The following is a 25,419-nucleotide window of genomic DNA, read 5'->3' as shown; positions in this document are numbered from 1 at the left end:
CATAGACAGTCAGGCATGTAACCTGCTCTAAATTGGTGGAAGAGTGTAAGGCTAACTTGAACTCTCTCTCCTTGGCCAATAAGGTGCGGGTGGAATGGGTGCCTGGACACAAAGACATTAAAGGAAATGAGCGAGCTGACTACCTAGCAAGGAAAGGATCTGAGTCCGCTCCTTTTGTACCTGACCCCATTTGTGGGATTAGTCTCAGCCATGCGAAGAGACACATCAAAATGATTGCTGAAAGCAAGGCTGGGTTGCTCTGGAGAAATACCAGAGGAATGGAACAATCAAAAATGTTCCTCAAGGGTTCCTGCCCGAAAAGAAGTAATTGTCTTATTAACATGGATAGGAGTATTTTAAGATGGGTGACAGGTCTATACACGATACACTGTCAGCTAAATAAGCATTTCTATAAAATAAGATTGATAGAGTCCCCTATCTGCAGGTTCTGCAGGAAGGACGAAGAGACTGCTTCCCACATCATTTGTAGATGTTATGTAATAGCAAGAACACGATTCCTCATCTTCAGTAAGGATCTTACCTTGACCCCAAACTTTGCGAGACAGTGGATCCTTACACAATGTCCAGATTTGCAAAGGCAATTGGCCTGTTTTGAGCAAAGGAGGGACGGTGTACAATAGGCCCTCTGTAGCCGCAGTGCTTCTTTGCAGGAATAAAAAAAAAAAAAAGCTGCCCATTTAGAAAACTGGGTAAATGAAAAAATCCTAGGTCCTTCGAGATCCCAATTATACACTGTACAATCATTTTTAAAAATAAAGTTATGTGAAATATCTTATTTTCTGTGTGTTACACTATTTTTGCCAAATTAAATGGAGTGATGATCTCGTATAGCTTGAATGATGACAAAATTTATAGTTTTTTCTCTATGGTTGTCGGTTGTCTTTTCTTATATTTTACCCTCCATTTAAAAGTACTCAATCAGAAATGGGGACGAGTTATCTAAAAATTAAATGGAATATTATAAGAAAAAAATTGAACTCTATAGGGAGGAAAAGACCATGCTTCATGTATTTTAACAATGTTTCTAAGTAGTAATTATGTTTTTAACCTAACTTTACTTTTATCTAACCACAACATTGATAATTATTAATGGTAAATAACATTTTGTTTATGCAATGCTAGGTGGAAGTATGTTTGGAAGGTATGCTGCAGCTGCAGCCCCACCAACTGCATATCCAGCTTTGCCGACATTTCCTCATACTGCTCCTCCTTTACACGATCCATGGACAAGGTAATGTATCCATCTACGTCGTATATAAATAAATTCTTCTTTCTTCTTACTTCAGTGTTGAGCAAATCAAGATTTTTCAAAAACATATGTTGTAGAGTTTTTAATAATAAAAGTTATTTTTTATTATAAAACTATATAACAATGAACAGTTTTCTATTATGTATATATTTTTAACATATTTATGATGTTTTGCCAATTCAAAGACCATTCTCAAATGGCCAGTCACACTGCCTATCTATATATAGTTTCCTGAATACAATACAAGGAAGTATTTGTCACAAATTATTAAAAAAAACTTTTCTTGTTTGTTTTCTTCTCCTATTTTCAACTGTTATTTAGTTAGTGATTTCGAGGCTTTTTTGTCGAAAATAAATAAATTAATGCTAAATTCAAATTCCTATTTAATACTATATCAGTGTTAAAATTACATAAGCTAAAATATTTTTAAAAAAATGAATATGGCCTTTTAAAAAATATCTTTGTTAATATAGGTAAATTAAAAAAAATCAGGTTTCAGGTACTTAGCAACAAGCAAATAAAACATGCCTGCACAAATAGATTTATTTTTGGTAGCATAGGATGATTCATAAAGCGAAAAATATGGTATAAAAATTAAAGCCATGAGATTTGTGGTTGCTACCTTGACCAAGGGAAGTGGAACCAACTTTTATCTACTTGGTCCATGTATTTTCATGATTTTCTGATATTTTTCTTTTTAAAAACTTCTAAATAATTTTAAAGAATATAAAATTTTCAAAATTCATAGTAAATATATATATTGATCACTTTTTTTATGACTGTTATATGTATACATTTTTTTTTTTGGTGGGTTTTGAGGATCAGTCAATAATACAACTTTGTAATAATATATCTTTTGGTGACGTTTCGCAACTTTATTATTTGTGTAGTCATGCCCTGTAATAAGAAAAACACAGTTTTTTTAGAACACACACTCTCCTCAAATAATTTTCACAAAACTACAAGTACATAGTGCAATCTAACTAATAAATATTACAATCAAGATAGGGTTTAATACCAACATTACTTACTATTATCAACTGGAGTGTGTTCTACATTATGATGTTACCATGTTCAGATTTGGGGAAGGATTGAAACAGTTTTGAAATGAAAGTAAGTTGTGTTTATGTACCGGTTTTTTTTTTTTTTTTCGGTTTATTTCTCAGTAGGTAGTCAAAATATCAACAACAGACTGACTGAAGATGTATTATTACAAAGTTGTATTATTGACTGATCCTTAAGACCCAAAAAAAAAATTGGTATATATATATTTGTTTTGTTGGTAAATTCTGATTTTTTAGTCAACATTTTTCACGGATAAGTTCAGCATAATTTTTGTTGTAATTACTACATTATCTTTCTCATACTAAGAGGAAGAAAAACAAACATTGGAAATAAGTATTTTATCTCAAAATTCTTCATTCTGTACAATGAGCTTATCCATTAAAATTATTATAAGCATATTTAATTTTTGTTTTTAGAAGAGTATCAAACAATAGGACGTATCTTTTGCTTTACATCGGCAAACTTAGTTTTACCAAATATTGCTATATTTAATGGAGCTATATTGAAACACATTTCAATTTTGCTATTGTACTATGTTGAAACCCCCTCTCAGGTAGTGCCTGATGAGGGTGGATTGTTGTAGAAGAGTTTAGAAATTATTTTGGAGCATCTCTTAGCTAACCTTGTAGTATAGGAACCTTTTAAGATAAAAGATAAGTCATTAATTAATTATCATGCTACTGTAGAACCTTGACTATCCATGTTAGTTGATTAAACATGCTCTCTATCCCCCAAAAAAATATTGAGGCATTTGTCACTCTTGCAGCTATTTAACATCTGTACTTCGATAATTTATATCTATTTCTGCAGTGTGAGCTTGTCCTATGCATTACACTATTTTAATTCAGTATGTTTAAAACATGCAATTGTCGTCTGAGAAAAATATTTATTATAGTCATTACTATTCTAGGAAATCATACCTTCTTATTGTTCTCTATTAGCCCGATTCACACTTAAAAATTTGTTTTTGACCTTTGTTGTACACAGTAAGAACGAGGAGTCAACAATGAGTGCTAAAGAAAAAATGTTAATTAAAAACAGTCTTATAAATTTTGGGGAAAGTGTTGAAAAAAATTTGTGAAATAGTTTGATGAGGGTGAACCTTGCATAACATAATCAAAGAAAGAATTTAATTTTCAAATTCATATTTTCTGCAGAATCTATTTCTTCAATTGCAACAAAATGGTTAAGAAGTCATCTGACATATAATTTAGTGTTTTTGAATGCAATTTTTGGAAGCTTACTTCTGATCCTGGCCACTACGTCAATGATCTGTGAATATGAAAATTGTTTCATGAAAATTGTTAAAAATTGAGGAAACATTAATGCTTCAGGAGGCTGGAAATTCAGATAATTCAAGCAATGGAAGCTAGTGGTATCCTTCTGAACATCTACAAAAAGGAATGACAATATGAATTTGAGAAAAATGAAAACTAAATTAAGGAAAAGCATTTAAAAGCTCAAAAGAACAAAGACTGATTACATTATATTCAAGCCTTGATAATATAATAACATGACATATGACACACATGCACGTACCTGCATATATATGATTTGTTAAACAAAGTTTTCAATTAATCATGATTTTCATTCATCCATTGAATCAAGGGTGAGACTAGACTTAAGGAAAAGAACAAATCAAGGTTCTGCTGTATATTAAAATAAGTTGATAGATTTTGTGCCCTGTATATTGCACAGAAAATTTATATTTGTTATTTTTGTCTTTCTTTTTTTTTCATATGTGTTTTATATTATATTTAATTGATGTATCTAGCTGATTTGAAATTATTTTCTGTTGTGTAGATTAAACTCGAGCAGATTAGCTCCCCCTGGATTCCCAACAGGTTGGGGCATGAAGCCAGAGCCTTCAGCGGAAGAGAAAAGTAGGGAAAGGGCGAGAAGAGAAGAAAAGGCTCGTCGACTCGCCCAACTTGGAAGTAAAGTTCGCGAACGATCACCGTTAAGGGGTGAAGGCAGCAGTAAAGATGAGGCTGCTTATCTCCGTCAGTCACTAAGACCACCTCATTTTCCAGCACCCGCATGGGAACATCATTATAGGTATTTAAAATAACTTATTTTTAATATTGTTATTTTTATAACATATTATATCGATTTACTTATTGAATACTCCTGCATAGGTATGATCCTTTGAGGTTCAACCCTCTAGTAGCAGCAGCTCTTCGAGAAGAAGAAGCTAAACTCTTTTACCCAGGACTTCGAGGCAAAGCACCTAGTCCACACCAGCCAAAGGAAGAATCTTCTCAGTCTCGATAGCGATAAGGTACAAATTAATTATTTAAAGAATAATTGTTCTGTTGTAACCGTCTATATTTCATTCACATGAATCTGAGCTTTTTATTAATGGACATAAATAAAACTATGTACTGCTTTACCCCCAGTAATGGCTTTGGAAACTTATGATAGAGGCAGAGAGAGAAGCTATGTGAGGAAGGCATAGTGGTCAGCTCTGCAATCTGACTACATCATTTTATCTTTGCTGGTTTGAACTCAAAAAATGGTTAGCCAGCTAAACATTTAACATGGAGGCTTTTAGAAAATCATTTTTCTTGTTTAACCCATTTTTCCTTCTGTTTTATTAATATTTTAATTTCCTCAAAATTCATTGTTCTACATATTATATTATATTCACCGCATATTACATAATATAGTCATAAAAGTTTAAATTAGTTTGATAGTTATCATTTAAATTAATATCCATCTAAGACTGATATAAAAACAAAAGCCATATTCATGTAACAAATAGATGTTGCATTACAATAAACATATTAATAATAATGGTATCCTGGTTACCCTCAGTATACATGCATGAGCAAGAAAAATAGAAGGAATGTATGTCATTGGACAAAAACATTTTTAAATTATAATTTAGTTAATAAATTGTAGAAATCTGAAAAGACCATTATTCTTGCATATTTTATTTTAAGTGTGTATAAATACCTTTCTAAATACAATGGGTTATATGTTTTTTCTTATTCTCAGTTACGAATATTGTTTACATATTCATTTATTAAATTAATCAATTTATTAAAATTAGGTATTAGCTAAATTGTATGTCTAATATTTTTTATGGAACTAGTTAAATTTGTGATTAAAGTATTAAAGTAAAATTATAGTGAAATAAACTTGGTCTAGAAACTAAAAATTCAATTAAATTTAGAAAAAAAAATAAAAAGATGAACATAAAAGAGAGAACAAAAATAGAAGATAACAAAAATCTGAAATCTTTAATTTTCTTCTGAAAAATACTTAAGTCAATTAAGACTACTGCTATATTTTAAATCATTATAAAAATAAAACTTTTTCAACCAAATCTACTCTTGAATAAATAGTATTTGTAGTCGTAATACCGGTCATTACTTAAATGTAGTACATATTACATATATTGTCGGGTTAATGGTAAATGTGATAAAGTATTATGTTCATCACTTTTACCATTAACCTCATAATATATTATTTTAAGATAAATAAAACACAATATTTTAATCTTCCGGCCAGAATCATTCACGGATATAAGTTATTTGCTCAATGCAATTACTGTCGATAATCGGGACTTAAATACCACTTTAATAATGTCTTCGGTGGTATCATTTTCTAAAATAGATAGAAAATTAGATTGTAAAATGTTGAATCAATTATTACTAATTTTTATCTTCATTTTCAGAGATCGTATGATTCCAAAGGAAAATAATTTCTTTTGGAAAGAATACGTGAAACAAGTGGAGAATATTTGAAGAAAACAATTGCCTCAACTAAGTCATTATTAGACTGACTTTTGAAGGATGCTGATTAGTCAAATGTACTCAGACTGGATAATGCATTGGGCATTGTGATATCGTTGAATGTGTTTTAGCATTCATGTAACTTATTGAATTATACTAAAGGGTGTACTTACACCTCTTTTGCATATTAGATTGAACAAACTTCATCGTAATATGTTATAGCTTTACAAAGATTGAATGTTAATTTTCATTGATTAACGATGACTGATTTTTAAGCTAATTAATTTTTCGATGACTGCGAAAAGGATTAATGACTTTAAATGTTTTTTCTTATTATAGTTTGTTCTGCTTTGTGTCAATAGTTCCCAACATCTGTTAAGCCTTGTTAAAACAATAATCTTTCATCTTCTGTTTCATTATACTTTACTCAGTTACTGTTTATGAAATCAAATTTAAAAAAATATTTATATTGTTAAAATTTGGCCAATATTTAATTAGCTGGTAAAGTTACATTATTATTTTAAAATCATTAGATAACTTTATGAATTGAATTCCATAATATTTTAAAATGGTATTGTTTCATACTAATAAGGTTTTGTGCCAAATATTTAATTCAGTATTTTCATTAAATTGTTTAAAAAATATATATATAAATAAAAGTGGTATTAGGGACCCATCTGGTAGATCTGAGATTTGTGAATCATGTTTGGGGACCAGATTTAAAAGATTATTTTGGATTTAAAGGCTGCAATATGTAATTAATTTTTAAGATTTTGCATGTACAATAACATAATTAAATGTTAGTTTTAACATTATTTTATTTTAATAATTTTATTTATGATGTAATTATAGTGAATATTGAACGGCTCTTGATGAAATTTTTTTATTATCAGGATGATTTTCAAAATGTGTCACATAAGTATTATTTTTATCATCCATGAATATTTATATGTTTATTGTAATTTATTTTAGTATTTAAATAATGAAATTAGTTTTAAACTTTGTTTTTATATTAGATGTATGTATGTGTGTATATGTATTCTGTTTATATATATATATGTATATGTATATATACATATATAGTGTCTAACTTATATGTTTTTATAAATAATAATAATTGATGATAGTATTTATCCATTATGAAATTTGATGAGTTAGTAAAAAAGGTATCTCCTGTTGTTAATTTTTAAAAATGCATATATACATACAATGTATCTGTGATTATCCCAGTTCTATGGGATCAAAAGTTAGATCACACAATTGATTTTTATAAATTTCATGAAATTATTGCAGCCTGGTAATTTGTGAGATATGTAAATTATAAATAGAGTGAATTTTATCATATAGTGTCTTTTTAATATGTGTTGCATTATTTTCATTATCCGTATTTCTTCAAATTCATTATGTTACCATTTTCTATACCAATAACCAAATTGTTTTATTAGCAATATTTTTGTTTTATTTTTACTTTTGCATTGTAATTTCATAAAATAAGCAATTATTAAACCCAGATTTTGTTTAGTATGTATTATAAATTTATTTATTGTTGTTATGTTTATATTATTGATCAAATTCTTTGTTTTTCTGTTTTTACTGTGGTGCTCTTTGTTGATTAGGTTTTAAATTAAAATATTTATATGTGTGTGTAAAACATGAAAATATTATAATCAATATCTGCACCACAGACGTTCTTGTAATGAAAATTATTTAAGATATATATATATATGTAAATAAATACATGCATATGTTATGTGTGACTATGTCTAAATTTATAAATTTTTATATAAATATGGACATGCACACACATATTATTCTTTAAAATAAAAACTTTTTAAGATGGTATGCATTTAGATTATGCTATATAAGCAATGTGCCTAGCCTTAAATTGTAAATATATACATCACAAGTTGTAAATAAATGTCAATTTTGTATATAGAGTGACGTGTGATTTAGGTATATGTACATATACTTCTTTCTAATTTAAGTATATGTGTATATAAAAATGCTTGTACGAAGGCTGTATTGTATTTTAAAAAAATGTAAGTTTGTATTAAATACGGAACAAACATTTGTACAGTGGCTGTCAAACAAAAATTTGACAAAACTATTTTTAATCTAGAATTTTAGTAATATAGCTTTGTGGATGTAAATTTTTTTTGTTTAAGAAATATACTAATATCCATGAAAATTGTTTATTAATGTTCAAGAGTACTTATGTACTTTAGTGCCAATGTACTTCAATAGTAGGAATACTATCAGGTAAGTTCTAATAGACTAACTGCCATTGTAAAATTATGGCATTATCTGGTTATATCACACAGAAATGAAATGAAATTTATTCATTAACCAACCAAAACATATGAACTCTTGGAAAGCAGTTTTGATTATATCAACTTAATAAGATAATATTGTATATTATATTATAGTCATATATATATTTATATAGTATATTACATTATTGTATCCCTACAAAAAAATACCTGCTTGGTGCCTTGAAAATACCTGTTTTACTCAAGAAATACCTGCTCTTGGAAAATCGTTATAACCAAAACTGTATGATTGTTACAGTCATCATTGTACTGTCGCACTAGATCTAGTGTGATTGTTGATAGTAGAAGTAATGGTCAATAAAGCAACTATTGCGTTAGCTATCAGATGTATACCCCCTGACAGTGAACTTATACTTTTACAGGCTAAATGAGCACAACTTTATACTAAATTAATTTTTTACCACATTTATACTTCTTACCTATGGTATTCCTAAAACAAACTTTTGATTTGATATACTAGATAAATGAATTAAACTTTCACGTAAATCATTAGGCTACAACAATAATCAATGAGGATTACTGTAAAAAAGGTATCCCATTAATCTGATTAAAAATAATACATGTGTAAATGTTCGAAAATTATAAACACAAAAAAATTAATTAATTATTAAAATACCATGTTGTTAAAAAAAAAATCATGATACTTCATAATTGATAGGAAGCCTATTAAAAGCAGTTTCCTTTCTCTTGGTGCTTGGAAGTCATAAATTATAATTTATACTGGCCTATAGAGTGTTGGAAGAAAATTTATTTGTTTAAATATTGATTTTTTTTTAATCTTGAGAATTTGGGAATTACAAATGGAGTCAATGGAGGATTACATCAAGAAACGGTTCATGAAGTTCCACACTCAGTTGCCGAAAGTTAAAGGAGCAGTGGTAAAGGAGCACAACTTGGGAAACCCAAGCTCAACCCGAAGACTGAATGCCTAATAATTCTATTGTTCACGCTACTTCTATTTTATTTATTACTTTTTTCTCTCTTCATCTTTTTTTCAAATTAACTTTTTTTATTTGCCCATTAGAGAGCAATTGTTAGGTCTACAGATGTTGTTAATTTATTAATTTTATTTTTCTATTTATTTAGTATTATTTTTATCTATTTAGTTTATCTTTTTTTTTTTAATTAAAACGTTGTATATAGTTAGAGGTGCCTTTTGTACAAGACTAACCCCCCTCATAATCAATTATTAAAAAAAAAAAGAAAATGTAATGGTTATATCAACCATGTAAGGTCCACCAGGCCAACCTGTATTAAATAAATAAATAATCTTGATAATTGATATTTAATATTGACATGCCCTGCTTGAGGATTAACAGGTTTATAATATTCAACAATTCATAAATCCTAAATTCAGATCATTCTCATTGTCCCAAAAATTGGCAGGATGGGAACATTGATTTCATAGAAGCATCCTGTTTACAATCTCAGAGGCCCCATATCGGTTCCTTACGACCGGGAGCCCTTCATTGCTTGTTTATAGTTACGTAAAATAAATTGTGAGACATTGAATATAATTATATAATCTATTACTGTACAAAATTTAGTCCCTGAAGGAGAAAGTAAAAGAGAGAGAATGGTTGTTTCTCATGATCCTGTGATGATGGTAGACAATCGCCATCTCATGCGCCATTGATGTGTCTAGTCCAAGGGTGCCACCTTCTTCTCCTCACGTCTTGTTCTGGATTTCTATGAGATTGTGGTGGTGTTAATTTGACCGTTCCAGTTGTTCTTCTGACGATCATTGGCCAGCATAATAAAGGTATGTTTTGTAGTCGAACTACGCTATTAGAGCATAGTCCACTCACTCCCAAGAACACTTTCCATAAAGTGGAACGTTAGGTTCTCACTGGTACCCATCTGCTCTTGCGGAGTTAGTTCATTCGCTATTATTGAATCATATAAAATAGGAAAGTTCCAGGCCACGATTTCTCAAAGCCTTGGCCCACTACCGACTTGAGGCATAGGCGACCTTGGAAAATATTCGAACATTAGGAAAGACTATTAATAAAATAGTTTTAACAATAAATTCTCACTTAAATATGTGTTGGCAGATCATCTTGCAGACCACCAGTTGGAAACAACTGGATTAATACAATGTATAGATTACTGGTATGGAACAATCTCATGTAGGCAGAGGGTACTGGTACCTTCTGGTAATTGCATATGCTGTCCTAGTATGCACTAGGGCTGCAGGGTAGGTATATAACTGAGATTTTGTCTTAGCCATTGGTCTATCATCTGTTGCCCACTAATTAGAGCAGGAGAATGACCACTATAAAAGGATGATAATGTAACAGAAATTAGTAAATTTTTATGAAAAAAATATTACACTCAATCAAATTGCACTGAATAGTGGTGTGAGGTATGAGTCCAGTTCAGACACCAATTTAATAGATGGAGTGCCTTAATATTAGAAGACCACAGAGGTTAGGCTAACTGGCCAGGAAGTGATATAATAGGAGCATCAGATAAAGTGCAGAGTTATTCTACAAACCATGTTGGACAGGCGAGTTTTAATGGAATGACATCAAAATATTTGTACACATAAGTACAAAAATTATCGTTTTTCCACAAGGCATTATAAGAAAGATTACATGGTCTACTGAAATCGGGTTTACAATGGTGGCATAAATGCTGGGGGATTAACAAAGAATGGGGAGGAACCACTCCGACTATGGGTGGTGGTAAAAATGCTTTCAGACTGGATCGATTTACCTACTTAAGTTTTGGCTAGTGATTTTAAGTCTGTACCACCTACTTAAATCTGGGCATGAAAAGGCCTTCGAAAGTCACTAGATGTAAAGAGACTAACTCAGTGCTGCCAAATCTCCCGGCCAAAAAATACTCGCTCAGCGCCTTAAGAATGCTCGTTTTACACTAAAAATACCCGCTCTTAGAGAATCATTATAACTGTATGATTGTTATAGTCATGAATGCACTGTCGCACTAGCTCTGCCGTGATAATTGGTAGTATAAGTAATGTCAGTGAAGCAACTGTCATTTTGACTATTAAATGCATACTCCTTGACAGTGAACGACCGTATAGTTTCCGTTATTGCGGCAGAAGTGTTAGTCACTACCATGATCTAACTATTTGATAGTTACATTCATGACAGTAATGTCGCACTAGGTCAAATGTGACAACATAGGTGAGAAAATATTGTTCTTATATATTTGCCCAAATTTAAAATAGTATCACATCCGGACCACAAAAATAATCCGTCCCAGACTCCAAAAACATACCAACCACGTACCCAAAAAACAAATTTGTCCAAGAACTTAAAATTGTACAAGGCCCGGGTCCTAGATATAATCCGTTCAGGGTCCCTAAAACAAAGACAATCAATGCTTCAAAATTATAACAAAGGCCTTAAAAATAACTCTACCCCGTTGTTCTTCTATGTTCTAAAGTTCATATAATCCGCCCGGACCCTAAAAAGAATCCAACACGGACACCAGAATAAACCTGGTCCATAAATTGTATTCATCCCAGGTCTCAAAAATAAATATATCCTGGACCCTAAAAATAAATATGTCATGGGCCCCATAAAGGTGTCTATTCTGTAATTCAAAATCTTAGGGAAAATAATAACTTGTTAGTAATTGATTATAGATAGTAATACATAGTATATGGATTAACTAAAAAAACTAGTTGAAGGACTCGTGCCACACTGCACTAGCGCTCTTCTTATAAAGTAAACCTCCCGGATTTTACCCGAAATCCTCAAATTACTCGAGGCCAGTTAGTAGTAGTTGGCTACTGCAGTGATATCGAGTCCAGAAAGTTACACCAAAAATATGACAACGATGTCTCACGTCGAGATATCTTTGAACTAAGAACCAATTCCTGCGATGATACATTATCGAGTATTGTAGCTCTACTTCAATGTTTTTGCAAAAGCACTTCGTATGTTAGGAGGGTTTTCGTTCTCCCCTTTCCTCCCTCGCCCCCAATACTTTGGAAACCTAAAAAAATTTGATGTTGAGATTTCAGACTTTACTTCAAACTGCGAAAATTTGGGAAAAACATTTCACCCAAAATAGCTTATAAACACTATCTAAATAAATAAATTTTCAGGAAAAAAACGTTTCAGGGAGAGCACTCCAAGACCTCCTTTTCCTGTTGGGCTATTCCAATTAAGAGGATATTGGGTCTGCATTGTCAGTAAATCTTATACATTTTTTTTACTCCTTCCAATAGATAAAGGAACTCCACTGCTCCTACAGACATTACAGAAGACTTAAATTGGTATCGAAATACATTGCCATCAATAGTAGTGTCCTCTCAAAAGGGGATTTATTTATCTCAAGAAATAAATATTGTAATCGATAAACCAACACCATCGTAATTTCAAGGGTACAATTACTTTTTATTTGTATAAGTGAGCGGGATAATACAATTTTTTGGTAAGGCCCTTACAGGAAAAACTGGAAAAATCCTACCTATTCCAAAAAGCGTTTTGTTTAATTATTTTACTCAAAAGATCTTCTAAATTTATGAGTGATTTAAATATATAATTTTGGTTATGATTTTCTGAGATTTAAAGTTTTAAAAATTATTATTTAAGTAAATATTCTTGTTTTTAGAAACTTGTGTAAATCTTAATTGACTATATGTAGATTTCTTTATTTATTTAAAAAACAATCCTTTTACTATAAGAGTTATATTTTAAGAGCGCTGACGAAGTTAAGAATAAATGGTATTAGGAAATTTTCTTTATTTTAGATCATAAATAAATAACTTTAGAGTTGCATCTAAAGGACAGCCGTCAACTGAATGGGTAAAGTAAATGACAAAAAAGAGATTTAAAAAAAAAAATGCCTATGGATTTTTGAGAATCTAATTCAGGTATAGATAGATATAATCGGCGACCTTATCATCAGTTCTTATCTATGTTTTTCTAACTACTGTTCCTTTCAGTTTTTATTTGGAGACAGATAGCTTTTATTTTATGTTGAGTGTTGTCCCCACAAAAATGTGGCCATTAGATTATGATATTGGAGTATTACCCTCGGAACAGAATAGAAGGTAGTTAAATTATGATTCGGAGACGATATGGTCTTTAGCAGTTGCTATATTTTTAAGATGATGAGATATTTATTGAATACTTATCACTACTAGGGCCGTTTTAGTGATAATTATCTGTGATAAAAATTTTGTTTATGTTTAATTATTTAAATAGAAGAGTTGTAAAGTAAATTTTATTTTGTGAAAGACGGTTTAATGAATTTAATGTTGTCGTAAAATTAAAAACCAATTGCAAATAAAAATAACTAAACTATGATGTTTTGTATAATGTGTTATTCGTATCCATCTGACTATAATAAATAGATAAGTAAAGAAATAGAAAAATACTGTTACATTACATGCGATTACGCCCATTAATGGAGCGATAACCAAAAATTATTGAAAAAAATAAATTTATCATTTGAAAAATTCTTGCTTATATGATCGTATTGTTTTGCATTTTTTATTACCTTTTATTATGTTTTTCCTTTTTAAATGTTAGAAATTTACTCCTTTTCATTTTGCTAATATTAGCATTATATTGTGTTTCCTAACCTGGTCCTGATTACATTACACCTGAGATTCCACCTGACTGTTCTATATAGTGTCTTATGAATTCGTATTGTTATTCTTTGTACGCCTTCAATTGTGTTGTTTTTACTAATTTAAGAAGTTAATCTTTGTGTTTGCCTCGTTCGCATATTCATTGACACAATTTATACTTAATGTATCACATATTGTTTGTGACTTTGCTTAGGTGGAACCCACTTGTGATTTGTGATATGTTCTACTATGTTTAAAGATTGATTTATATTCAAAGATATTTTTGTCTTAAAAGGTAATTTCATCTTATGATTCTTTTATGAATTATATGAAGTTGTACAACTGCTAAATGTCAACTTTTTTAGAAATGTCAGTTTCCTGAATCCATAGATTCAGTGTAGCATGTTTTCTGTAACTATTAGCATTATGTTACAATTATATTTGAAATAGTGTCGGTTTCTTAAACAAAAAATAGTATTTAATGTAATGTTCTGTAGATTGTGTATACCGTGTATATATTTCTTCCTTTCCATGTGATATATGTTTCAGCTAATCCTCTTGTTCCCTGTTATACATCAAAAGAAGAGGAATCATGAACCCCTCTGATCATGGGTACGGTATTAATTTCATTACGTCTGGAACATTATTCTGTATATTTTAAAGTTATTTCTCTGTAACTTAAGTTGAATAATTATGAGTAGTATTATATGTGGCTTGTCAAATTAATGTCATTCTTACATTTAAAAAAAAGATCTCTATTCATTATGATGGTTTTTATCATATCTCAAAATTTGGAAAACTAATCATTTTATTTATTTTGTTCAAGGTTTAATCCTGCCTTTAACATGGCTGCAATCAAACAAGTCATCAATGATGCAGTTGAAAGAGGTAGATAATAATATAATTTGTCGTGTGCTTTGAATTTCTGAAATTCAATAACACTTTGTGTTATGTGACAGTTAGGGCACCCTCGCCTATGCGTTTGAGAGACCTAATTAGGCAGATTCGTGCGGCAAGAACAGCTGCTGAAGAGAGAGCGGTGATCAACAAAGAATGTGCATACATACGATCAACATTTAGAGAGGAAGACAGTTTATGGAGGTGTAGAAACATTGCTAAATTGCTTTATATTCATATGCTTGGGTAAGTCTAATTTTTATGTAGCTTCAATATCAATTAAATCTTTCAATCTTTTTTTGTGGTTCCTGAGTTTTCAAGTATAAATTGCGTTATCTGAATATATTTAGTTTGTTTTTTCTTAGGGAAAGATCAGTCCTTTTAGTGAAATTTAATTATCTTATAATGTATGAAGATATTAGTGTAATATTAGGTTTCAAAAAGCAGTGAAATTGGTAATAAATTCATTTTGAGATGTATAGAAGTGGCATATGTAATTAACCTCTACTTAATCTCATTACTCATTCTGGTATCACATAACACATGAATCTTTTTAAAGTTATTAGATTTTACTTTGAATAACTCCCTTTTTATTCATTCTATTCATATATTTCAACTGGTCTCATTATCTTTGGCAATGGACCTAATTTGGTCTACTGAAGTGAAAGATAATATGTGCTCTACATTCTGTTTTGATGCTTGTTTATCTGATTAAGGCTTGCATGACTTGTTATAAGATATAAATATATTATGTTTTTTATAAAGTCTTGCTTATTTTGTTTTTGAAATTCTTGTGTTAAATTAACTCTAAATATTACATAACTTTAGTTAAATGAAAAAAAAAACAATAAAAAAGCTATTATGTTCTTTTTATAAATAATTTTAGTCTTATTTTATTTGTGTTAAAATGTCAATCCAACATATGACTCTATTTTCATCATTTATGAATTAACTTCTTCCCTTCCCCTCTGCTTTTCTATATTATCAGAGGTACAATTCCAAGGAAGTATTGTGTAATTATGATTACTTAATAACAAGGAAAAAGTATTTCCATTTTTAAAATTCATTGGAAATCCTGCTATGAAATTACTAAAGTAATAAAATTTAATCATATTTTATTTTTATCTAACTAAAATACACATTTGCTTATTTTTCACCATATTTGATGCTGTGGTTTATAAATTATATTCCATTCATTTTCAGATGCTAAAGTCACCCTCTTATATTGTATGGTTAGTAGAATTATCTAATTTTTTTAATTATACAAATCGGCTCCAATAAATACAGAATACACATGATTAAAAAAATTGCCATGAAGCGACATGGCTTTCAAATAAAAATAATTTCTGTTGAAAGTGTCATTGGCTCGGTTATTTAATTTTTTCAATTGCAAAAAGTATTCCTGAAAAATATTATTTGTATGATAATATTAATCAATATGGATGACAATATCCTTTATTGTCTGTCATACTTATTTAAATAAACTGGATGAAGTACAAATCACATTCATTGTTATTACAAAAATTTTGAGTAATCATGAATTGAAGCTTCTTGTCAGGAAAAAGAATTCTGCTATGCTGCTACAAAGTCATGAATTTACTTAAATCTACTAAGAATAAAAACTATGCATAATCACAGCTAGTTTTTAAAAGAGAGAACTATTTTGGGATGTTCATGATCAACCAAAAACGAAAACTGATTATTTGAATTACTAACTGCAATTACTTTTAGTTTATATTTTTGACATTACATTTTTACAATGAAGAAAAATGTCAACTTTACTCTATATCAATTTTTTAAATTTTATTTTATTGCTTCTGCATATACAATCTCTGTATATGTGCAGGAAAATAAAAAAAATTACATCCTCAGAACCAAAATTTTTTACTTGCCTTATAAATTTTAGACATCTAGGAACAATTCTGGTTCTCAGTCTGCCTGTAGTCAAATTTGTGAACAGATATAATTGATCAAGCTGTTTATCAATTTTCAGGGATTGTATGGGCTGGTTCCATATCGATTTTATCAAATTTTGTCCAGTACTTTAGGGTAATACATATATTTTCATTAGGAAATGAACCTATATTTTGAACATGTTCGATTGGTCCAAAGTCGAAAGATGTATGAGAATTGGTGTGAAATGGGTCTATTATCAATTCATCAATGATGAATACAGTTAGGAATCTACACTGACCTATGTGCTTGCCAAACCGTTTTTAAATATGAGTATTTGTGTATTGTATTTTCTGAATTAAATAACCTTATGAGATACTTGACCTAAGGGCTTAAAGAAAATGCAGCAGATAATGTTTTAATTATTATTCTAATAGTTGATATTATAATTATAAAAGTTATCCATTTTTTATTTTCAGGTATCCTGCTCATTTTGGACAGCTTGAATGTTTGAAATTGATCGCATCATCTCGATTCACAGACAAAAGGATTGGCTACTTGGGAGCAATGCTTTTGTTAGATGAGAGGCAAGATGTTCATCTGTTAATTACCAATTGTCTCAAAAAGTAAGTTTAGTTTCTCCAATTAGTTGTATATTGGTATTATATCTGAAGTTATTGATTTCCATTACAATTATCGATTTGATCACTTGTGGACCAGTGTATAAAATGTTGAAATGAGGTCATAGTTGTTCTCTTTACAATCTCTAATTCTACGCAAGCTAGAAAAAGCCTCCTTCTATTAACTTTAATTTCCCCTCAATAAATGTTGTAGGTATGTAGTCAAATCCATATTGGGGCATAACATATGTTACTGTTAATCTAATTTTGAAAAAATGTTCATAGAATGTGCAAAAGTTGGTACCTAGATGGGTCCTATATCAATTTCATTATATTCTTATATATTTTCCTTTAGAGACCTATATTTCAAAATCAGCTCTTATGATTTGCTTCAAAGTTGGTGATTATTGTAGTATGAGACTAGTTTCAATTTTAGCCAAGTCCTACCTATTTACTCTACTGTTGCTTATACATGCGCAAGAATATGTTCTCTGACTAAGTTATGTTTCGAAACTAGTTTGTCTGATTTAGTTCAAAGTTGGGTGAAAGTTCAAGATGGTCTAATCTAAATCTTATTACTATTCCCTTTCACTTACTCATATGATTAAGTAATTTCTGAAATACGCCAATATTCCAAAAACAGTTCATTCCACTCGTTTTTCTCTAATAAAAATCATTAACAATAATAAATGTGTAATTATGTATACAATAGAAATCTATAGAAAAACTAGACACGCAGAGCTCATGAGGGACATATGGGAGAAGAGGAAATAGATGAAGAAGAAGCATTAGAATTTATGATATGCGAATGGTCTTCAAGGTCTTTTCGTGAAGGAAAAAAAATAAAATATATATATTATGTAAAATGAGTTTGTGATAAAAATTATTTCTATATATTGGTTGAATTTTATTTATTTATGCTTGAAATTGTTATTTCTATGTTGTATGACCCTTCTGCTTTTATTTTTGCTATGCATTGAACCCTTAGTTAGAAATCAGATAAAAATTGTACATTATCAAGCAGGTATACAACCTTTGCAATTATTCAAGTTCATTCTCGAGTTAGAATTTAAATATTTTATCAGAAGCCAACCGAAAACTTAATTTTTTTGTTTGAATTTTGTTTTAAACTGAATTTTAATTTAATATTTTGACTAAAAGAGCCTTGACTTTTACAATTCACAGCCTTGAGATTCTAGAATTATGCTTCAATTTTTTCTTGCTAAATCGCTGGGCACCCAGACAAAGTTTGAATTAAATTGTTTCTAACCTTTAAATAATCTTAATTTCTATCATTTCTTACTAACTTTATTGAAAAATACTGAATCATACATTATAATCTAGTCACTACCTAAATCTATGGAAATAACATAAAAATCATTTTTATTTATTCAATTAATAAACCTTTATTGTAATCATATTTTATTATTAACATAAAAAATAAGGTAGAGTGGATAAGATATCAAATACATTTAAATATATGAATACTGAATCAATTGCATTATCTAAAAAACACTAAATAAAATACATTAATCAACTAAAACTCAAAAAATGTTGGCCATCTTTAAAAGTTCTAAGATTGCTTCCCATGTCACTTCAGTTTTGGGAATAACTATTGAAATAACAATGAATGCTAAATCATCTTGTTAATCAGGGTGTCTCTAAACTTCTCCTCAAATGCAAGTTTTTCTTTTTATTTTGATAGCACTCAGCAAAATGACATACTGGGTTTGTTTTACCTGTTGTTCATGTACCTATTCAGCTGTCACCAATTTTGGGCCTCAGACTTCTTTTCTAAAAAACTCATTACTAATGGTTACACATCACAGTTGATTACTTTCTCATTCACTGGCCTTTAATTGATGTAGGACATTGTTCTTAGCTATTTAACACCTTTTGTTGGCATTCTTTCTTATAGGATTTATGAGTTTTTTAATTAATTTTATTATCTTTTCATTTAAAAGCAAAACCCACCATACAGCTTAACTTGTCTTAATCATAGGCAATATTCTTGGAATTTTCTATAGTTTTATCTCAGGAATACAAACAGGATTATTACTGTCCCTTAAATGTAAAAAATTAATAAATATTTCACTTATATTGATATTTAAATTTCCTGATTTTTTTTTTTTTATTTATTTAAGAAAAAGGATTATATGTAAAATATGAAGTTTATATCATTTAAATTTTTCTTTCTTTTTATATTTTTAAAATTTAGAGTAGATATCATTTTCTTCTAATTTGATTTAGAGACTTAAATCAGGTTAAAAATATTTCTAAAAATTTTTTTTTTAAATTTTACTTCCTCGCTACTGAAGATATGGGAATTTTTTTATTCCTGAAAGAATTGAAAATTTTCACTCACATTTTATGATTCAAGCATAAAGGAGCAATTTGGTGCTCTGTGTCTGTCTGTTTTCAGATCTATCTGACAGCGATAATATTGACTTTTACCATTAATCTGATTATGATGAAATTTTTACCTCGATGATATTTTTATATCAATTTCATGAAAATCTATCTACTATTTTTCCTTAGCATTTGCTAATATATTTTCCTCGAAACACTCATATGGCAAGAAAAACTTTCCAGACTGTTCTCGCGAGGCACTGAGGCAGTATCCAGATTGGGTCTCATGATAGTTGCGTAAAAGACGAAGTTCATCTTCACTTTACCCTCTTTTGAAGTGGAAAAAGGATATTTCTCAATTGGAAAATATAGATTTGAAAGAGTTCAATCTATCCCTAGGAAGTTAATAGTTAGAGCAATACAGATGAAGAAATTTAGGGATAAATACTTCTTGCAAGCCTAACATGTTTAGCTCTTGAAAAGCAATTGATTAGAAGTACATTGCTTATCCGACTAGTCCTTGCCTGTGCCTCGGAATGTTTTTTAGTGACTAGAACCTAGGAAAGGTTTGAGAGGAAGGTGCTGAGAAGAATATACAATGGAATATATGAATAAGGCTCCTAGAGAAAGAGGAATAACGACTAAGTGCCATATAAGGAGATCTCTGTATATATACAATCATTTAGTTATTAAAAATTCGGTGAACAGGTCGTGTTGCAAGAATGGAACTGAATGAAACCAGTGTATGTATATGGCATGAGACAAGTTGGATGATCTAAGGCTGGCTAGGAAGCTAGTGCTAATACAAGGAGTCTAGCAGACATTAAAAGGCAGCAGGAAGAAATAGAGGAGGTATGCTACTTCAGGCTTTGACTAAATAACTCGATTATTATACCAACTGATATAATTTATATCTTGAATATAATTTTAACTTGAATCTTTATTTGGGGTTTAACATCCTCATGTATTCCAAATATAAGTGGAAGGTAATTCAACTGGTGACTAACTTACTATAGCTTCTTTATCTGTTTTCATTAACTTATTTATTTTTTTATATAGATTATACAAAGGACCATACCAAAAAAATTAAACCTTATTTATACATTCTCATTATTGATATTGTTAATCATAAAAATTTCAATTATATTTTGTTCAAAGCTAGTTTTTTTTCTGTTACAGTGACTTAAACAGTACTACACAATTTGTAGTCGGTCTGGCACTTTGCACTCTTGGTGCAATAGCATCCCCAGAGATGTCTCGTGATCTAGCTGGAGAAGTTGAGCGATTAATGAAATCTCCTAATGCATATGTGAGGAAAAAAGCTGCATTGTGTGCCTACAGGATCATACTCAAAGTGCCAGAACTTATGGAAATTTTCCTGCCTGCTACGAGGTCACTTTTGTCAGAAAAAAACCATGGTAAATGATAGTTAATTTAAAAAAAAAAAAAAATCTTTTTTATTATTCAGAGTATCGAAAGAAATATTCGTTTATAGTGAAGAGAAGATATTTCATGAAATATTTTATTATTTTGATAAACCCATAGTAGAACTCCCATTAATTGGAATCGAATTAATCATCCTTCATCTTAACTTGCCTAGTTAAAAAAAAAAAAAAAAAAAGAGAGGAAATGAAGTGGATAGATGTTCTAATCATGAAAAAGTGAAGAGCTTTAACATTTAAAAATTCTGAAAATGTTGAAAATAATAGACTTTCTTAAAAAATAACTTTGTTGTCATTATTAGTTTGTACATTCTACATCTTTTTCTATGTTTTCATATGCATAGTTATATATGCTCATACATCATAAAAGAGTGTTATTCTTTATTTCTTTTAATTACCATATAAGAATATAAGATGCAGAATAAAGGGGAAGAGAGAATTGGGTGTATAGAGCAAACAAAAAATATTTAATGTAAATTGTGATTATTTTGTTAATAAAATATTTTATGGAAGATCTTTTCTTCACTATAAACCTTTTTAAAGAAAATCTAATAAAACTGGATGGTTACTCAGTAGGTTTATGTTTTGCACATTACATATCACTCCAAGAACCCAACCCGGGTTTGAATCCGGCTGTGGCAGATAATTATTATCTGTTACCTGTAGCCGTTGAGTCACCCCTGTGGGTTCAGGAGCCCTCCAGGGTCCACCCAGCCTCGTAAAGTGAGTACCTTTAATTCAATAAAAATCTGGTGGTCGAGCTTTATTCTGACCAAATCACCTCCTTGCACAACCATTAGTACTTCCTTACAAAGTACCCTCATAATATTGTACACCTCATTTTGTCAATTGCATCTATTTCTTTTTGAAATATTGTTGTATGTACACATAACTTAAAATTTACTATATAACATAATTTAAACAATGTCTTTCACTACTTCATTTTGATGTTAATGTTTCATTGTTTTAGGAGTGCTAATTACTGGAGTATCTTTAATAACAGAGATGTGTGAAAACAGTGTGGATACTTTGCAACACTTCAAAAAGGTTTGTGTTATTCTTTTTGCTTTACTAACTAATGATCTTGTTGGCATTTACAGATTCTTTTATCTCATTCATTGATTGAGGGTGGGTACTTATAAACATATATATTTTTTTCACTTTTGAAATGTTGTATATGAATAATTGCAATATCATCTTAATTAGTGATTTATTCTGTCTTACATCTGTAATTGTTGAAATTGAAATTCGTGTAATACATACTTAGATTGTAAGCACGATCAAAATATTTTCAATAAGTTTCTTACTATATATGTGACATAAATAAGCTAGTTTTATAATTTATCCATGTTAATTTGTTTATGAATTGCATAATCATGAAAATTGTTTAATTTTATCCTGAACTATATTTTATTATTGTTAGCCCTTGTGCTCTATCTATCTTCTCTAGAGATATTGATATCGTGTTACAGAATTAACTTCACACGTATGAAATATCCATACAATATTCTTTAGAAATGTTATTTCATCCTTTCAGAGTAATTCTATAGTATTAAGTATAATTAATTTTGAAGAAAAAAATTGTAAGCTTGAGGTAAATAAGACAATATTTTCTTCCTTTTTTATGTTGTTTGCAACTATTAATCCCACAGCAATATGACCACTGCATGTCATTCTCCAGGATCCAGTTGATGTTGTGTCCTAATCTGTGGCCTTGGGACGAAACCACAGTTATTTGTTTCTTTTCATACGAATTAACTTGTATAGAGTGAGGAGCAAGCTGGGTCTCTTGACCTCATCATATTTAATTGTTATTATTTGAATTTATTAATTTATTGTTTTTATGAGTTTTTTTGTAGAGAAGTAGATTGTCATCAATGAGAAATTTCATTTTGTACTAAGTCAAAATAGTTATTACAGGAAATGCTCTTGCTGACAAAAGGATAGCGATGTTGAGATCTTAGGCTTTATTTTATAAACATCATGCTATATATTTAGAATTCTTTTTTTTTTTCATTTTTCTTGTACTGTTATTAAATATGCAAGTACTTATTCAAGTTTGGAATCACAACGTTAAGTTGAGAAATGCATTAGAATTGTTTAGTTCTTTCCTATGATTAGTACTGATAAGCAAAATTATCTCAAACCTTTGTTTGGTAAACAGTGAGTCACAAGAAGTGGCTTACTTCCTATATATTTTTGTTTATTAATTCAGTATAAAATCATAGTATGAAAATAACTTAGAATTTCTTTTATTAGTTATATGGACAATAATTTTATTTAAAAATGCATATAAATGCATTAAAAATGCATATAATTTATTGTAATTCTTGTTGCTAAAAGAGCGATGAAACAAAAAGTGGACTGTTTGATTTAATGGTTGAAAAAGTATTTGACATACATATTTCTTTAGCACTCAAATTAAAGGTTCCTGAATTAGTTAATTATAAAAATCTTCTCTCAGGATTATTAATTTCCTTGAAATTTTTCAATATAAATTTGTAAAAATTTTGATTTTTCGTTTTTTTTTTGGGGGGGGGCGGAGGTTGGTTATAAACTACTGTATCTTAAGAAATATTAGACATATAGAGCTCTACTGGGGATCAAATTGAAGTTTGTAATGCACCATAAAGTTGTTGATAATTTTGATAGTAAATTTTTAATTTACCGGCTGATTTTTTTGTTATTTTGAAGAAAAAAAAATAGTTGATAGTATAATTGAACTATTATATCTCTGGATATAGTAGACATGCTCAAATCTGTCTTAGCTATTAATAATAAGATCTGTAATTTCAACCTCTGCAACACATTGCAAATCATATTTAAAAAACATAATTTTATATAAAATTAAAAAAAAAGAGAGGGGTCACAGGATTATTACACCATAAGGTACATTCATGCCATGTTTGGTGCCTTTATCCATCATGTCACAGTAAAATTAAAATAAAGCTCTGAGCCACCTCACTAATACTACTTGTTCAATGAGTCATGTACCTATTCATTTTATAATACTTATCTTTTATGTTCTTTTTTTCATTAATTTTAAATGACTATGTATGTACATACATACATTCTAAGACCTATGACTTGGTTTGAACATATATTATTTTAAACTGTAGAAATAAGCTATAAACAAAATACAGCTTTTAGACCCAATATAATTAATGACAAAGTAGATTACTGATTCTATACTATTTATTATCTATCTATTTATATATTATTTTTGTATGTGTGTGCAAACATCTTAGGACCCTGGCCACAGTGAGGTAACCCCCCTATATATGCGCTGAACCACTTGCATGCGCATGTCGTAACACCCCTTCTCTATCTCATCCATCATGAGCTAATGTCGACTATAAAAATACTTCTATATAATGTTGTGCATTCATTTCATTCCATCAGACCGTTATTGGCTATCATTTTATTTTATTTTATTGATTTTTTTTTTTTTTATTGGTTTATTGTTAAAACCGGCCAGCATTCATTGGAAAGACTTTTATATGTTGTATATAAATATTGTATGCGTGAATGCATGATTCTATTAGCAATTGCTACTATTATAACTATTGTAACTTTATTTCTATAACTATCATCATAGAAAGTCAGTTCTATATTAATATCTGTTTTGAAATGGGAAAATTTACTAGTTTTGAAATAATAGATATTTTGTTTTTTATTGATATGATTTTTCCCTTTATCTTTCAAAATAATAAATTTTTTTTACCTATTATATTTTTGGTCCTTATCACAGTAAAGTCAGTGTGATTAGTGTCCAAAAATAGGAAAGTAAATTTATTAACTGTTATTATTTAATTATCAGTTAATTTTATTTCTTCTTTCTGTTCTTGATTGACATTTCAATTGTCATTTATAAACTTAATTTTATTAATTCGTTATGACAACTTATTTTATTACCATTATTGACTCATAAATTTTCTATGTCTTACATTTCATTTACATCAAGAGAAATGCATGAGAGTATTTAATTGTATACACCCATCGAAATAGCTGTAGAATATTTTCAATCTCTTTGTCTAGTAAAGGGACTCACCAGCTGTCTTCAGAAAGTTGTATTACTTAAAATCAAATTTTATCATGTTAACATTAGATTACAAATTATTAATGGATTGATTATATCAATTTCATTTCAGTATAAGCTCACATACTATAGAATGAGTTGAGATTGTGTTAGATTTTGAGAGTATTTGTGTTATCATACATTTTAACTTTCACATATCTATACATGGAAGGGACAAGAC

At 29.5% G+C, this 25,419-nt stretch overlaps 2 protein-coding genes across 4 annotated transcripts in view; both read left to right on the top strand.

The window, feature by feature from the left end:
- The window catches only part of LOC106678292 (autism susceptibility gene 2 protein), a gene marked incomplete in the record, with an annotated part of 202,544 nt that extends 192,859 nt beyond the window's left edge, over nucleotides 1-9,685 (top strand). The window contains 4 exon segments of the mRNA XM_067045884.1: nucleotides 1,144-1,252; nucleotides 4,139-4,393; nucleotides 4,474-4,616; nucleotides 6,018-9,685. Coding sequence (XP_066901985.1) covers nucleotides 1,144-1,252; nucleotides 4,139-4,393; nucleotides 4,474-4,609 — 500 coding nt within the window.
- A 3,617-nt stretch (nucleotides 9,686-13,302) lies between these two features.
- The window catches only part of AP-1gamma (adaptor protein complex 1, gamma subunit), a 34,102-nt gene continuing 21,985 nt past the window's right edge, over nucleotides 13,303-25,419 (top strand). The window contains exons 1-7 of one of the 3 annotated variants that reach the window (XM_014416520.2): nucleotides 13,303-13,437; nucleotides 14,509-14,571; nucleotides 14,786-14,847; nucleotides 14,919-15,102; nucleotides 17,229-17,375; nucleotides 20,898-21,136; nucleotides 22,131-22,207. In XM_014416520.2, the coding sequence (XP_014272006.1) occupies nucleotides 14,552-14,571; nucleotides 14,786-14,847; nucleotides 14,919-15,102; nucleotides 17,229-17,375; nucleotides 20,898-21,136; nucleotides 22,131-22,207 (729 nt within the window). In that variant the 5' untranslated portion in view covers nucleotides 13,303-13,437; nucleotides 14,509-14,551. Of the gene's footprint in view, nucleotides 13,438-13,916; nucleotides 14,255-14,508; nucleotides 14,572-14,785; nucleotides 14,848-14,918; nucleotides 15,103-17,228; nucleotides 17,376-20,897; nucleotides 21,137-22,130; nucleotides 22,208-25,419 lie in introns of those variants that run through there. The other 2 variants (XM_014416512.3, XM_014416505.3) reach the window with 2 other exon arrangements.

Source organism: Halyomorpha halys, unplaced genomic scaffold (genome assembly GCF_000696795.3).
Source record: "Halyomorpha halys isolate HHAL.00 unplaced genomic scaffold, Hhal_1.1 Scaffold10.1, whole genome shotgun sequence".
NCBI classification, from domain to species: Eukaryota; Metazoa; Arthropoda; class Insecta; order Hemiptera; family Pentatomidae; genus Halyomorpha; species Halyomorpha halys.
This window is presented reverse-complemented; position numbering and strand designations above follow the sequence as displayed.